Source organism: Garra rufa, chromosome 5, assembly GCF_049309525.1.
Source record: "Garra rufa chromosome 5, GarRuf1.0, whole genome shotgun sequence".
In the NCBI taxonomy this organism is placed as follows: domain Eukaryota; kingdom Metazoa; phylum Chordata; class Actinopteri; order Cypriniformes; family Cyprinidae; genus Garra; species Garra rufa.
Window position 1 is genome coordinate 52,924,756 of NC_133365.1, and position 18,232 is coordinate 52,942,987.

An 18,232-nucleotide genomic window follows, 5' to 3' on the forward strand; every position below is an offset into this window, starting at 1 on the left:
ATACTAATCCAACAAAACTATCAAGTCACTGACTTTGTTTCTCAGAGTATATGCTTTATTTATTGACTGATACATTGGATGTGTAATCTATAGACTAGACAAAAACAGTCGTAGTCCTAATCCTCCTCTATCGAACATGTCCTCCTGCACTAGCGTCTACTTGACATCTTGAGAAGGTTGCACTTGTCAATCTCATACAGACGCCATCCCTCCTCGTGCGAGAGGTCAGACGCTCCGCGCCGCTTGTAGAACTCGATGGACGTCGTGTTCCACTCGGCCACGATGAAGTGCATGCCGCTGCATCGAGTCTTCACTGCTGTCTGTGGAGAGGAAAACAGACAATCGAGAATTGTGTTGGTTTTTAAAAAGAAATATTTTACTTTTTTACTAATATTTTATTTTTTAAACTCACAACCAGGTACGCCAAGAATAAAATACTATCAAACTTTTTTTTTTTTTAAATCATTTTAAACATTTCAGACATTTTGTCTCGTTAATTTAGGCTGTAATGAATTATATATATACCTCACTCAGCATCTTCAGGATTTCAGAGCCAATCCCATAACCTGAAAGACAACAAGAAATAAATCATTCAAATAATTCTTAATATAGAATTTATAAAAAAAAAAAAAAAAAAAAAAAAAAAAAAAAAAAAAATTATATATATATATATATATATATATATATATAATAATAATATATATATATATATATATATAGTATTTATTATTACTTAATATAATAAAATATATTTTAAGAAACCATTTATATTATTAAAAACATTATTATTATTGATTATTATTGATTACTATTTAATAAAAACCATTATTATTATTATTATTATTATTAATAAAGTAATAATTAATATTTTTTTAATAATTATTCTAACAATTTTAAGAATTATATTTTAATAAATAAAATATTACTACTACTAATTATTATTATTATTATTATTATTATTATTATTATTATTAAAAACATTTTATAAGAATTATTTTTTAAATAAAATATTACTACTACTACTACAACTTAATATTATTATTATTATTAAAAACATGATTAGTATACTATTATTAGTTATATTACTATTACGAATTTTATTATTATTAAAAACATTACCATTACTATTGCTTAATATAAGTTATAAAAAAAAAAATAATAATAATAATAATAATAATAATAATAATAATAGTTTTATTATATATTATTAATAATACAATTCTTACTTTTATTGTTATTATTATTAATAATTGTAGTAATAATAAATTAAATTCTTAAGAATAATTTTATTATCATTCTTATTATTTTTCATACATCTAATTGTTATAAAAACATTATTATTAAGAATAAGATTTATACATGTTATTATAAATATAATTTTTATAAATTAGATTAGGAAAAATTCAATTAAAATATAGGATTATAATATAAAAATAAATAAATATATATATATATATATATATATATATATATATACACATATATAATTGTTAAAAGAATCCTCCTGGAATCATAAAAAAATAATAATAATAAAATAATAATAATAATAAATTATTAATTTTGGTGGAATCTTCTCATACCTCTGAACTCCTTCATCACATAGAAGTCCTCCAGATAAAGCAACTTCCCAATCCAGGGGTCATAGGTGAAGTAGTACATGGCGAAGCCAACTACTGTAAAACCTGATGTAGAAATCATAAACGATGGTGATTAGTAACCCGGATTAAAGGGGTTAAACAGAAGAGGAAAATTACTCGGATTCAGCGGCTCTGACGTCACAGTGACGCAGAAAGATAAACTAACATTTCCATCACAAACTATAACATTGTATCCCTAATATAAACAGATGATTTATATCAATGAACATCGACGTTTTTGGCTTGCCTTCAATAGACTGTTTATCTTTCGGGACTTCAGCGACGACGCAGTGATAAAACGGATGATCTCCGAAACCGTCTTCGAGCAGCTCTAACAAAAAAAAAAAAAAAAAATTATAATAAAAACAGCAAATCGTTATCTTATAGTCATATAGGTTCATATACAATCTGGAAATCATAACTAAATAAGGTCTGACTTAGCGAATAACGTACCTTTCTCGGTCAGAACAACCTGTTCCTCCATTTCCTCAAACTTAGCAAGTTCCTACATTTAAAAACAGCGTTCAAAATTATAATTGTACAACAAATACGTTTTTAAAATAAGCAATATTTTTTTCTTATATTATATTCACAAACAATGTTGAAATAATATATATAAAAAAAAAAAAAAAATAAATAAATTACCTTTATGAGTCGCAGTATGTCTGACACGTCCTTGGGCTCGGCTTTCCGTAATATAAAATTGGCCATTTTCTTCTTTTACTCTTCTTCCCTTTTCTTACTAGTCCTCGGTATGTGAAATGCAGTAAGATTTGTTTCTTCATTCGGTTCCAAGGGGGCTACCCTCAGCAGTAAGTCTGGGTTTCTCACCCTGTTAGTCGGGAATTACATGAAGTCTAAAGTCGCTGGTTGCGCTTTGTTCTGAATCTGATCGCTGAGCTCCGGCGCTATTTATAGGGGAAGTGCTGACGTCAGCAACCGGAAGTACTTCGCTAGAGTTGAGTGGATCTGACTCACATTAGACACATTAGACGTGCATAACCAGCGCGCACCAGAACAAAAGAAGAGCTGTCGGATATTGTGTCAAGGCTGCAACCAATGAAATATGAGACAGTATTACTATTTGGTCTTTTTGGCGTTTGAGAGAATACAAACCAATGCTAACAAAATATTATAACTGATTATAATGTTGTCTAGCATGCAAAATATTTTTATATATGACCCTGGACCAGTCATAAGGGTCAATTTTTAGAAATTGAGATTTGAAGATCTGAAATCTGAATCTAAATACGCTTTTCTTTGATGCATGGTTTGTTAAGATAGGACAACAACTGGTCGAGATATCATTTGAAAATCAAAATATTGAGAAAATAGCTTTTAAAGTTGCTCAAATGAAGTTCTTAGCGATGCACATAACTAGTTTGGATATATTTGCAGTAGGAAATTTACAAAATATCTTCATGGAATCTTTATTTAATATCCTAATGATTTTTAGCAAGTGTTTTAAATTTGGTTTTATTTGCAGTTTAATCACATATTTTTAGGTACAAATGAAGCTAAATGATGATTTTATATATATATATATATATATATATATATATATATATATATATATATATTAACCTTACTGTTATTTTGAATTTTATTGTCGGTTTCAATAGATAATAAACGGATCTAAGTAAATATCTAAGATTTGAATACATAAATGATTTTTAAATGTGTTTTGTTGCAATCTAAGGGTGCAAAAAAATCAAAGTATTGAGAAATTGCCTTTAAAATTGTTCAAATAAAGTTCTTAGCAATGCATATAACTAATCAAAAATTAAGTTTTGATATATTTACAGTAGGAAATAAAAAAAAAATCATGGAAAATGATCTTTATGTAATATCCTAATGATTTTTTTTGCATAAAATAAATATTTTTTCTCACATATTTTTGTTTCTTTATAAAGAGGTATAACTTTTGTTTTAGATATTTCAAAATTGGTTTTATCTGAAGTTTAATCACATATTTTGGAGTACATAAAGTTTCATTATTTGCAAAGAAAAAATTATATATATATATATATATATATATATATATATATATACACACACATATACATATATATATATATATATATATATATATTTTTTTTTTTTTTTTTTTTACTTCACTTTTGAATAAATCAAACTGAATAATATATTTTTTCAATATAATTTTTCTAAGTAGAAATTTAGGGGTTAGGGTTTGGGAGAGCCACTTCTCAATTGCAAGTATACCCACTAAATGATGATTTTATATATATATTAAGCATACTGATATTTTAAATGTTATTGTAGGTTTCAGTAGATAATAAAAGGATCTTAGTAAACACCTAAGATTTGAACACTGTAAATGCTTTTTAAATGTGTTTTTTTTTTTTTTGAGGGGCAGCAAATCACTTTTAAAAATGTTAAATGAAGTGCTTAGCAATGCATAAAACTAATCAAAAAATAAGTTCTGATATATTTACAGTAGGAAATTTACAAAATATCTTTTAGCATAAAATACATTTGTTTTTTAAAGAGGTATCTATTTGTTTTAAATATTTCAAAATTGGTTTTATTTGGAATATTTGGAGTAGTTTTAGACTTTCAGAACATTTCTAAGAACAATAGCATTACTAGGTGTGTCCCAATTTGCATACTTATGCACTATTCTATTCTGTTTTTAGTATAAATAGTGTGTTAGTGTGTTTATACTGCCTAGATGATGCAAATGCCCAGATTATGCACATAAATAACTAGAAAAAGCTATCAGACTCTGAAGTTGCATGACAAAAAAAAAAAAAAAAAAAAAAAACTTATATAGGCCATTCTACAGAACTCAAAGTCTGAATTGGAATGTCTTGAAAAAAAATATATTTTTGCACAAATTTTGCATAATATCTAAGGTACACATTTCAAATAATTGTGCAGTTAATTCTTATATTGTATATTTTTAGAACGTTTTTCAATATTTGTCCTCTCCACAAATTTGGGTTATACTGGCCTATTAAGAGATTAAAATGTCTTAATGTCTTATATTTAATATAGAATGGATAGAATACTTTTTAATTTCACTTTTGTAATAAACCAAGAAGATAATTTTAAAAACAACAATGGAATAAAATGCAAAAATGGTTTCAATATCATTTTCATAAGCTGACATTTAGGGCTTAGGGTTTGAGACAGCCACTTCCCAATTAAAATACCTACTAAATTATGATTATATTAAGCTTACTGATATGTAAACATCTACGATTTGAACATGTAGAATGCATTTTAAATGTGTTTTTGGATATGGCACAGCAGTTTGCACCAGTTCTGTAGAATGCCCCATTTACTAGATGGTTAAGTACAAAGAATAAATGCAGAGTGCATCATTTGGGACACAACTACTATCATTATACTACCATAATACTTTTTTATATAGGGACCTAAATGCAAGAACAACAAGTGTGTTATGTGACAGCAGCACGATGAGAAATAAAGTGTCATTCTTTAAGTGTCATAATATCAAGCCAAGACAGGAACAACATATTTCACAGTTTGCAAAAGCCTGTTGCCAAACACAACAGCTTCTACTTGTGAATGCAATCATCTGTGTGATTGCAGGCCTGCGTTCTGTTATGTTTTCAGGCTGTTCATTAAGGATGATGACAGATGGTTAGCTTTGCTTGTAATCTAAAAACACAAAGTTTTACCTCAAATTTCATTTTTAGTTGCATGTGATTTTACAACTGGCAGCTAAGCTAGATTTTCACACATTAAAAAGAAAAAGTTCTACTATCATTTACTCACATACTTAGTATGCAAACTTACATGCGTTTCTATCATCTGCAAAAATAACAACGCAATGTAAGATCAAACGCTGGGGGTTCATTCGCAAGAATAGAGCAGGACTTCAAAGGCTAATCCATTGTAGGGTGAAAACAGGATATATTTAAATAATATTCCCATATTTATCACTTGGATTTAAAACAAAGGCGCCGAGTATCAAATATGACCATTAGGCTTTTGAGGAATGTTTATTTGTTCATTGCACTGCTTTATTTGTTTTGATCGTGAAACCAAGTACAAGTATTTGTTAGTGTTTATCCGGTTCCAGTTTCAGCCCATGAGCCAGACTGTATTTGTGAATGGGATAAAATCAGCACTGACTCATTCACATCCGCTCTCAGCTGGAATTCTAGTCTGAGAGACTTATAGGAGTTTTCCTATGACGACATGGATATTGAGTCATTTCCAGCTCCCTTGACCCAACAAAAGCACTTATGCATTTTTCTTATATCTGGAAAATTAAGTATAGACCTATTGAAAAAGTTTTAAACATCTTGAGCTCTGCGGATGTCTCAGCGGTCACTGGGCAGGAAGGCATTGCTGTTTTCACAGCTCTGTTTCCTTTAGTCCAGACAAACGCACAATTGAGACATTCAAGAAAGAAGAACTTCATCGCACATTGATGAGTGTTACCTCTGAGTTTAAATGCAGTGTTCAAAAAGGAGCAGCACATGCAATAATGGACAGGCCTTTACAAATAAGCATGTAGTTCTCATTCAGTTTGGCTCTGTTCCCAGGAATGTCCTCTCAGAGAGCGTTGTGCTCCCACTTCACATGCCAACCAACAACAGACAGCTGGACTGAGCAATGCTTGCAGGACAATTTTATTATTCAATATTAGACGTTTGTTCAAATCCAAAACAAAACTAAACTCTACTGTAAATAAAACATGCATGCACTGTAAATGACAGTAAATTAAAGGTATTTCATCATATAACAAAACAAGTGCAGATACGATGTAAATTTGAGGTTAGCTGTGCAGTCCAGTTCATTGATTGAAACAGAACTTTGTGTGATTGTGATGAACTAAGACTGTGACTTTTTGTTAACCTTGCAACACATTCCTATACTCCCAAAACCAGTTAAACCACAAATTAATTATGGGTTTACACACTATTTGTAGTAAAACTGGTTATGCAAAAAACAAAAATTTGTGATGACAAATGATTACATTTCCAAATGCTTCACAAACCAGTTCTTTATTTTTCATCTAAAAAAAAAAAAGATTCACGATACATGCTCCAAAGTCCTGATTTAAATCAAATGATTTGCAAAACGCAATTTAAAGTCCTGATCTGAATCAAATGATTCACAATCCGTGCTCTGTATTTACGATCTTAAACAAAAAATTCACAAACACGCTCCATAATTCCGATCTAAATCAAATGAGTCATGATCCCTGCTCCTGATCTGAATAATGATTTGCAAACTATCATTTCAGATCAGGACTCGGAGTTTGGTTCGCGTATCATTTAATTTGCAAAATGCTTTACCAACCAGTTCTGATCTAAAAAAAGATTGGCGATACACGCTGCGAAGTCCCGATTTAAACCAAATGATACGCAAAGTTCTGATCCAAATCAAATGATTTGAAATATGCAATTTGAAGTTCCGATCTAAATCAAATGAGTCACAATCCATGCTCTGAAGTCCTGATCTGAATAATGATTTGCGAACCCTCATTTCAGATCAGGACTCGGAGCTGGGTTCGCAAATCATTCAATTCACAAAACGATTCATGAAAAATGATTCGTGATACACGCTCTGAAGTCCCCATTTTAAACCAAATGATTCGTGATACGCAAAGTTCTGATCCAAATCAAACGATTCGCGATCTGTGCGCTTTGGTTCCGATCTGAAGCAAAAGATTCAGAAACCCGCTCCGAAGTTCCGATCTAAATCAAATGAGTCACGATCCGTGCTTCGAAGTCCTGATCTGAATTATGTTTTGCGAACCATCATTTCAGATCAGGACTCAGAGTGTGGTTCGCAAATCATTCAATTCACAAAATGATTCACGAACCAGTTCCGATCTAAAAACTGATTTGCAATACATGCTCCAAAGTCCCCATTTAAATCAAATGATTCGTGATACGCAAAGTTCTGATCCAAATCAAATGATTCACAAAACGCGATTTAAAGTCCCGATCTGAAGCAAAAGATTCACAAACCCGCTCCGAAGTTCTGATCTAAATCAAATGATTTTTAATAAGCAAATGTTGCATGAAGATATTTTGTAAATGTCCTACCGTAAATATATCAAAACTTACATTTTTGATCAATAATACGCATTTCTAAGAATTTCATTTGGACAACTTTAAAGGTGATTAATTTTTTCCACCCTCAGATTCCAGATTTTCAAATAGTTGTATCCAAGCCAAATAGTGTCCACTTGTCAATGGAAAGCTTATTTATTCGCCTTTCAGATGGCGTACAAATCTCAATTTCAAAAAACTGACCCTTATGTCTGCTTTTGTGGTCACTTTTTGTTAACATATTAAGAGTTTTTACAGAAGGGATTTTTAATTTCTCTTTTTTATCACTGCATAAATCAGAAAACTTGTTGATGTTTTCTATCCATTACTCTGAAAGAAGAAAAGCAAATAAGACCAAAGTCTCAAAAACCACGAGAAAGCAATGGTTTTGCCCGTAGCGTCTCGCATTTGTAGCATAAAATGCATAAAACGAGGAAACATCAGATCTTACATCAAACATAAAAAAGATGTGGAAATAAGAACAAAAATATTTTCTAATTTAAACTTTTTATTTGTTTCTTTTCATCAGTATAATTTAAGATGAAGTACATAAAGAAATAAATATGCCATGTTTATATAAACATCAGTACATTGCATTGAAGGAGAAAATCTCTGATGCATGAATTATTAAATCACAAAAAAAAAAATTTAATCTTCAAAACAGAATCTAATCTTTTAAAAGGATGTATTTAGAGAAAACTACACATCTGAAGATAGTAGTGAACTATCAACTCATTTTAAACTTGTTGTGATACTAAATATTATGGGTAAGAATCAATAGGTTTTGGATGTAATGTCACTGACTTTTGAAGATGTGTCTACTTTAGTGGACACCAGAACCAGAGTCAATCATGGACTACAACAGTCTCCTGACATCTGGCTCACTCCTCGCTGGTCATCTTGAGCAGGTTCTGCTTGTCGATCTTGAAGAGCCTCCATCCTTCCTCGTGCGAGAGATCAGCCGCTCCGCGCCGCTTGTAGAAATCGATGGAGGGTTTGTTCCACTCCGCCACGATGAAGTGCATGCTGCTGCACCGAGTCCTGACCGCCGTCTGGAGAAAACCGGTAAATGATTGGAGAAAACTGATTGAGTACAAGATATACTGCCAGGAAGAGAATTAGAGGTGCTGTATAATGTTAGATCTGGGACTAATTATTAACTAGTACTGAATACTTTGAGCTTTGGTACTCTACAAGTGCAGATTCAACACAATTAAGCACTCTTCTTTTTTACAAGGGTAACTAAGTGACTTGAACAACCCAGATAAACAGCTTCCTCATGAGCCATAAAAACAGACGAGCCATAAAGGAAGTTCAAATATACCTGACTCAGTTTCTTCAGGATTTCAGACCCAATTCCAAAACCTAATTTTAACAGAATGAAAAGTGTGTTACATGAGTCTCATAAATCGGAGAATCTGATATCATAAGGTCATATTCATACCTCGATACTCCTTCATGACGTAGAAGTCCTCCAAGTAGAGCAGTTTCCCGATCCAGGGGTCATAGGTGAAATAATACATGGCGAAGCCAATGATCACATGACCTGGAAACACAGTTTAATTATTCTATTGCTTCATGCAAGAGAAAAGCATTTCTAAATCACAAACGCTGTTGGTTTGCAATTCGCTTAGGTTTGTTGAAATTAGTTTCATGTGGGATTATTTGGCATCACAACCCTGGCATACACCACAGTTACGTCATTCTAGGAGTCACATTTTTGATTAAGTCATCAATTACCTTTCTCTTTTCACTTTTATTGTGTTGATTTGAACGTTTATACCACACTGCAAACAATATTTTTTTTACTTAGCAATTTTGTCTTGTTTGCAAGTACATCTAATAAATATGCATTTCTTGAGAAACAAAATATTATATATATATATAAAAATATATTTATGCCATGTTAAATATAATCTTCATTTTATAGAATATATAAACAATATATTTTTTTTAATTCATAAAATTAATTGTATATAAAATTATATAGTATATAAGTAATGGTAATATATTTAAATAAATATTTAAATAGTGATTTTTAAAAAATAAATTAACAAGAAAATCATTAAACTTGGTCAGAAAAAAGAAGTGTTGTTATTTGGACTCCATTGGTAGACTTTTTTTTAAGCATCATCATTTCTTCATGAAATAGAAAATTTTTTTTTTTCCATTCCAAATCTCCATTGGCAGATTTTTTTTTCTTGTTTTAAGCAAAAACACTTGATTTTGATGCATTTTCTTAATACGTCACTTTGCTTCTCAAGTCAAGTCATCATATCTTGATTTAAGATTTAAAGCATAGAAAAGTCAGAAAAAAATTACTCAGTTTGCAGATTTATTTATTTATTTTTTTAAGCAAAAACCATTTCAATTTGGATGCATTGTCTTAATATGTTCCTTTGCTTCTTAAGTCAAGTCTTGTTTTAAGATTTAAGGGTCGGAAAAAGTTAGAAAAAGACTACTTTTCTAACTCCATTGGCAGATTTTGTTTCTTTTTTTAAGCAGAAACACTTCATTTTGATGCATTGTCTTAATATGTTGCTTTGCTTTCTAAGTCAAGTTATCTTATCTTGTTTTAAGATTTAAGGGTCAGAAAAAATACTACTTTTCTAACTCCAGTGGCAGATTGTATTTCTAGTTTGAAGCAAAAACACTTCATTTCGATGCATTTTCCTAATATGTTGCTTTGCTTCTCAAGTCAAGTCAAGTCATCTTATCTGGATGTAAGACTTAAGGGTCAGAAAATTGACATTGTCCATTGACAATTTTTAAGTCAAGTCACATCTTGATTTAAGATTTAAGGGTGAGGAAAATTTTTTAACAATATTACTTTTCCGACTTAGTTTGCATATTTTGTTTCTTGTTTTAAGCAAAAACACTTTTAAAAACAATTTTGATGCATTTTCTTAATATGTTGCTTTGTTGCTCAAGTCAAGTCATCATATCTTGCTTTAAGTAAAGATTACTTTTCTGACTGCATTGGCAGATTTGTTTTTGTTTGTTTTGTTTTGCAAAAACACCTAATTTTCACTTTGTTTCCCAAGTCAAGTCATTATCTTGATTTAAGATGTTTAGATATTTGCACTGGAAAAAAACAAAATACTAAGTTAAAAAATATATATATTTTGCAGTGCAGCAGAGTAGGGCTGGGAATCAAAACATACTAGAAAGATTTTTAAAGATGTGCGTATTGTCAAGTAAACGTTACTGTTGTCATGGCAATTAGAATTGTTTTTCAAACATCTGTTCAACATTCTAAAAGATTGATTGACGGAATGGTTCTTTCCTTGTGATTCCCATCCCTAGTCGTGAGTACGGTGACAGATCCCTGCGGAGCGTATGGTAGTGTGGTGTAAGGCTGGTGGCGTCCCAGCTGTTGTGGCCTTACCTCTGGGTTATTGTATATGTTACGCTATTGTAAGCGATCTTTCAGTTACCTCCCCGCCCATCCATGTACACGCCACTGGGGCGATGTACATGGCGAAGCAAGAGACTGTAGCCTGAAGACAATAGATTACAGAGGGTCCAAATGTCAAACAACTCAAATTCTCTATGTTGAATGTTCAGTTTCACAAAAAGATACTTTACATTCCAGTGTTCACATTACAGCACTACTTCAGTAAATAGTTCACCCAAACATAAATATGCAATTAATCAGACTTCTCTAGAGAAAATTTAATATCTTGCTTTTCTAAAGCTCCAAATCATTATATGCAAAATAATCCACGTCTAAGTAGCAATAGCCAAAAGTACACAGTTTGGTTCAAAATGATAGATTTTTCTTTTATACCAAAAATCATTAAGTAAAGATCATGTTCCATGAAGATAAATTTCCTACCACAAATATCAACACTTAATTTTTGATTAGTGATATGCATTGCTAAGAACTTGGACAACTTTAAAGACGATTTTTTTTTATATATTTTGATTTTTTTGCAGATTCCAGATTTTCAAATAGTTGTATCTTGTCCTATCCTAACAAACCATACACTGTAAAAAGTTTTCATCAGATTCAACTTAGTTCACCAGCTGCCTTTTAAGTTGAATCAGCTTAAAACTACAAGTTATTTGAACTTATTTCAATAAAAATGAGTTGATATAACTTGTGAGTTTAAATGACTTAAAATCTTAAGGCAGCTGCAAAACTTAAGTTTTTAAGTTGAAACTGGTGAAAACTTTTTGCAGTGTACAGTACATCAATGGAAAACTTATTTATTCAGCTTTCAGATGAAGTAGAAGTCTAAAAAAATTTAGTAAAATTAAGTGACGTTTAATATATTTGCTCCTCTAAATTAGATTTATTATTTTGACCCCACTGGCAGATTTTTTAAAATTATTTTATTTATCATTTTTATTACTTTTATTGGCCGATATTTGACTATTTGTTCTTGGATTTTTTTTTTTTTGACACAATTATACATTTTGACTGTATTTTTATTACCGTTACTAATCATTTATATCTACTATTATTTTATATTTATATTATTTTATTTTATTTTATACTTTTTATTTACCATATTTTCTATTATGTTATTTATAACTTATTATACTACTATTTTTTATTTTATTAATGCTATTTTTATTTATTTCTAATATTCATACTACTTTTATTGCCATTAATTCTTAAAGTAAACATTGTATTGTTTTTATTTATAATTTTTTAATTACTTTCAATGGCTGATATAGACTATTTTGTGATCAGCTTATCCACTTCTTGTTTAGTGAAAACGTCATTAGTAAAATCAGATGAAAGGCTTATCAATAGTATTTAGTCAATCAATAGAATTTCATTCTATTTGCTAAAAAAAATGAAACACAATATCAATTAATTTTGCAACATAAAAAAAATATATAGAGAGAGATAGAGAGAGAGAGAGAGAGAGAGAGATAGAGAGAGAGAGAGAGAGAGAGAGAGAGAGTCAGTAAAATTTTCATTAATCTTTAAAAAAAACAAGCTTCTCAAGTAAAAGTATCTTGATTTAAGAGAAAAAATTCAAAAAAAAAAGTCACTTAACATTTAAGATAGAAAAATGCTAATGAGGTTGGAAAAATAAAAAAAAACAAATCTTGATTTAAGAAAAAAAAGAAAGAAAAATACTGAGGGAAAAAAACATTTATATATTCGTAAATTAAAAAATTGAGATTGAAAATGTGATATATATATATATATATATATATAGTGGGGTCAAAACTATTTTTTCCTGTATGTTTATTTATTTATTTGTTTAATTCATTTTCATTAAATTTTCAGAAAACAAGCTTCTCGAGCTAAAAAAACCTTGTTTTAAGAAAAAAAAAACATTTTATTTATTTATGGAGGTTAAAAAAGAGAAAATCCTGTAAGAAAATAAGTAAAGGAGTTTCTTGATTTAAGAAAAAAAAAAAAATACTGAAAAAAAATATTCATATATTCCTAAATTTAAAAAATGCATATATTTGTACTATTCCTTAAATCTGATATTTGGGTGAACTACTACTACTGAACCACATGCACTTCATGTTTGCAGTATGCAATGCAAAGTGTTTCAAAAACACAGCATTATTATACATACAAACAAAAAAACAAGTGTCAGTGGGAACGTACACAGTCCTGATGCGCTCGCTTCAACCTGATACGGAAACGACAGCAGAACAACAACATTATGCACTGAAAAGCAAAGTTGAAGCACAGGTTTAGTCTTACCGTCGGCACTCTGGTGCTGTTTGGGCACTTCAGCTACTATACAGTGATAGAACGGATGTTCTCCAAAACCGTCCTCCAGCAGATCTACAGGAGCAAAAATACCATTAGAAGAGCGAAACGCAAGATACTAACTGTGAAAACGTCATTGAATTCACCTCTACATCTACTTACCTTTCTCAGTGAGAATAACTTGATTTTCCATTTCCTCAAATTTGGCCAGTTCCTGACATGAAAAAACAAATTTTATTCATAAATAAATTTTTCTTTACCAAAGAAACAGCAAGTAACACTGATAAAATATTTTAATATATTAAATATATTCAAACAATATAAAAATAAAATATTTTAATATATTAAAATAATTTATTAAAATAAAAATAAAAATATTATATAATATTTTTTTTTTACCTTTATGAGTCGCAGTATGTCAGACACGTCCTTGGGTTCGGCTTTCCGTAATATAAAATTGGCCATTTTCTTCTTTTGCTCTTTTTTCCTTTGCGCACTAGTCCTCGGTATGTGAAGAGTAGTAAGATTTGTTTCTTCATCCGCTTATCCGAGGTTCACCCTCAGCTACAGGCCTAAGATCAGCTTTCTTCTGTTTGGAAAGGCATCCAGGGGCTGCTGTGATGAAGCGTCCGCTGTGTTCTCATCTGAGACGTTTCCTCTTTTTATTGATGCTCACGAGGGGCAGAAACCTTTAGGCCACTCCCAGAAAACGGTTGTGCATCAGGTCCTTCCTGAAATAATGTGGCCTGGTTGTTCACACAAAGCACATGGGTTAATGTTTATCATTCTGGAAAGATCATGCAGAGGTCATGTTCTGTATACATAAGCATCCTGGTTTTCCAAATAAAGCGGACCTTTGAATTTGTTAATCTTGCAAATTTTGGACAGATTTAATATTTGACATTATGTTATTTCTATAACGCACATATCTAGAAAGCAGATTGGCTGGTGGCTGATATAATGCATAATATTACACTTTAATGATAGAAAAATAAAAATATGCACAAAATTAATAGCATTAAAGTAATATAAATACAGAAATTTAAAATTAATAATATGATAAAAATACAATAAATAATAATAAATAAAAATATAAAAAAAATAGAACAAATAAATTATAAAAAATTTTTTGGTACAAGTAATAATAAAAAGACCAAACACAGAAAGTCAATGCAAACAAGTGATTCTAATTAAAAAAAAATAATAAAAATCACAAAATAGTAAAAAATCAGTCAATAAAATAAATAAATTAATTAATTAACACTGCATAGTGTAATATAAATATAATAACAATATAATCAATTTAAAAAATATAAATATAAAATGAATAAAAATAAAAAATAAAATAAAATAATATAAATTAACAGTATAAATAAATTATAAATAGTTATAGAACAGTAATAGAAGTAATAAAAAAGAAAGACCAAACCTAGAAAGTAAATAATAGAAATAAAATAAAATAAATGCATATAAATGCAATAAATTACTACACTTGGAGTGGCAAATCCATTTGAATGAGTCTGATTTAGAAAGGCACACACCTTTAAGAAAAGGTCTAACAGCTGAAAATGCATATCAGAGCAAAAACCAAGTCCTGAGGTCAAGATAACTGCCTGTAGAGCTCAGTGACAGACTTGCGTTAAGGCAATGATCCAGGGAAGAGTTCAGAAACAAATCTGCTGCATTGAAGGTTCACAGAAGCATTATCCATAATGGAAGACGATTGGATCAACTAGGACTCTAGAAAATGTCTGCCAGCCCCCATCCAAGATGACAGAGCTTGAGAGGTGAAAAGGTGAGGAAAAGAATGGCAGATAATTGCCAAATGCAGATGTGCAAAGCTTTTCACATCATACCCAAAAAGACTTGAGGCTGTAAAGGTGCTTCAACTATGTACTGAGTCAAGGGTATGAATACTTATGCAATGCACTTATTCCAGTGTTTTATTTTTAATAAATTTGTAAAATTTGCAAATCTGTTTTTTGCTTTGTCATTATTATGGTGTATGGAGTGTAAACTGATGTGGGGAAAAACTAATTTAAAGCAGTTTAACACAATGCTGCAACAAAACAAAATGTGACAAAAATGAAGGGGTATGAATACTTTTGCAAGACACTGTAAATAACAGCAATAGCAGTAACAAAAATAAATACAATTAGAAATAGTGTAAATAAAATAATTATATAATGAATGATTAATAATACAAAAGACAAATATCAGTTAATAAAAAAATAACATAACAATATAATGTAAATAAACTACAGATATTACATAATATAAACAATGGCAATAAAAGTAATAATATAAATACAATTATATATATATATATAAATAATAGTATAAATAAAATAATTATATAGTAAATTATAAATAATGCAAATTTAAAATAAATATAAAATGAAGAAATAAATAACAAGTGTTTATTTGCAAAAACGGGTAACTCTTTTTATTGTTTTATTGTGTATTTTTAGTTATTTTTACTGTATCAAAATAACCAACTGCAGTTTGATTGAGATTAATTGGAATGCACAATGAAAAAATATGAATTTTGAAAAAAAATAAAAATAAAAAAATTTCTGTTTTTGCAAATGAACTCAAGCAATATTAAAACTAAGATAAATGAATAGTATAAATAAATTATAAATAACCCAGAAAGTCGATGCATACACTTTTCCAAAAATACTGAAACAGAGGTTTAAATGTCATGATTTTACAACAGAAAATGCTTCAGGAATATGAATACGTTCCTGAGGATTGAGGGAAGCCTGCGTGTGATTCTATACAAAAACGTTCCCGAATTAGCACAAACATGCAAGAGGTGGTTCATTGCATGGACTGTTTTGCCATGAGTTAGTGTGTGTTGTATTTTGCCATGACATGCTCTTGTGTATCGTCAACACAACTCAACTTACAGACAACTGCTTTGATGGAAACTACAGTTATGGCAAAAACATAGGACAAAATTCTAAGTAGAGCACAGAGTCAAGATATTTCTATGAAACTGTTAAGAGTGAGGTCAACTTCACTGGAATATCAGCTTATGAGGATCATCTGGAAGTGTTTTTTTTAAACACACACAAAAAAAGTGATCAAAAATAGCTATTAAACACAAGCGGATGATGGAAAATTGTTTGCTTGTGCAACTGGATGACATATTAATGTATTAAAGTAGCTAATAATACAACAGAACGTCCTGCACTGACTGACTTTAAATGCTGATATGTCCTTTTTTTGCCACATGACACCGACAGTATATTCGTGGAAAATCTTCCAGAGTTTTCGCCCCACACCTTTGACCCAAACATGAGACTGACCTTTGCTGCATTTAGAAAAGCACAGACTATTACAGTAATAATCAGCTCTCTGGGTTTGCACAGCCTATGCAACACTAAAGAAACGCCTCCATTTGAACTGAAAAAAGAAGCTTTTGCAATGCAAAATCAGCAGTTTGTTTACATCTATTCTCAATCGGCCTCATCCTAGAATGCAAAGCGATCTGAAACACCATTTAAGCACATCAAGATATTGCATTTAGTCTTTTTTCTGCATTATAAAAAAGATTAGGGTTACAGCTATTCATGCACCTTATGACCAATGAATTTTCTTGACTTTTTTTCTAGTAATACGTGATATTTAAGCATTTTAAACAAGCAATTTATTTATTTCAGCATTTTAAATATGCAGTTTAAGTAAAACATTATATCGAAAAATACAAAAGTGTGCAATTCTCTTGTCATTTCCACATAAATACATTTATAAAAAGAAATCGAGTTGTATAATAGGCCCGTCTCACAATCATAACTTTATTGTCTGGCAGTTTATTCGTTTGCACTTTGGCCTTAACATCTGTCTGGGATGAGGTCAAGAAACAGTCTTATCTAGTTTTTAACAGCGTGACACTATTATTGCAGCTGCACAGGCCTTTCCTTAAAAACAGTCCACATTTTCCTGTTTAGAGTCTGTTTTGATGCTTGCAGTTTAGTCTCGACACAATTTGAGTGAATCGCATTGACAGCAGCTGGAAAGCATCACATTGTTGATTTTCCACACATCTGAGTTTCATAAAAACACCATTGTTTACACCATTTGTTGGGATTGTGCTGTAAAAACAACCTCCATGTCGCCCTCTAGTGTCAGACTGATTCCCACACATTTGGCCAATTAATTTTTCTATGGCTCGTGATATAAAAATAAAGAAACATGACAGATTTTCATTTGCATTTCAGATATCTAGAGTCAAAATTGTTTTACAAATCATTAATTTATAGTATCTGTTAGCAGTTTGAACTATTTTAGAATTTATAATTTTGTTGTTTTGGCATTTTTTATTTAATCTTTCTTTGCGGTTTTATTCGTTTTATTTCAGTTTTAGGTTGTTGTTATTTTATGTACATAAAAGTACGCAAATGAAAACATTACTTAATATTTCTATGCAGTTTATATTTGTTTTATTTACGTTTTTGTTAATTTAGTACATGAAGTTAGTTATGCAAATGAAAATGTGAAGCAACTAGCTAGAATAAAAATAAAACAAAAAACACATTTAAATAAATAAAATAAATATATATAACATAAATATAAAAACTTTTTTTCAGTTAATGTTTATTTCAAGTAACAAAAATATTTTTTTATGGTTTTAGTTTACTATAATAAACAGTCTGAATGCACTGCAAAAAAAATTTTAAAGTCCATGTTAAAGTTCCAAAGTTAAATTTTTTTATTATTTTTTTTCAGTATATCTAAACATTCTTAAATGAAGATAACATGAAAAGCAAAATAATGTCTTGTTTTTAAAAAACATGTATCACAATTAACTAACTTTATGCTTAAAACAAGAAAAATAA

The 18,232-nt window shown here is 30.0% G+C and overlaps 2 protein-coding genes across 2 annotated transcripts; both read right to left on the reverse strand.

Annotated features, from left to right (window-relative positions):
• Nucleotides 1-33: 33 nt before the first annotated feature.
• Nucleotides 34-2,540, reverse strand: LOC141335382 (diamine acetyltransferase 1-like). Its single transcript, XM_073840822.1, has 6 exons — nt 2,283-2,540; nt 2,091-2,142; nt 1,885-1,968; nt 1,581-1,682; nt 526-566; nt 34-320 (listed from the first exon to the last, which is right to left on the reverse strand). Exons 1-6 carry the CDS (start codon nt 2,346-2,348, stop codon nt 150-152), a joined length of 516 nt encoding a protein of 171 aa, XP_073696923.1. The 5' UTR covers nt 2,349-2,540; the 3' UTR covers nt 34-149.
• Nucleotides 2,541-8,186: 5,646 nt separating this feature from the next.
• Nucleotides 8,187-14,035, reverse strand: LOC141335385 (diamine acetyltransferase 1-like). Its single transcript, XM_073840828.1, has 6 exons — nt 13,788-14,035; nt 13,551-13,602; nt 13,380-13,463; nt 9,141-9,242; nt 9,021-9,061; nt 8,187-8,748 (listed from the first exon to the last, which is right to left on the reverse strand). The coding sequence occupies exons 1-6, from the start codon at nt 13,851-13,853 to the stop codon at nt 8,578-8,580; spliced, it is 516 nt and encodes a 171-aa protein (XP_073696929.1). The 5' UTR covers nt 13,854-14,035; the 3' UTR covers nt 8,187-8,577.
• Between the last annotated feature and the right edge of the window lie 4,197 nt (nt 14,036-18,232).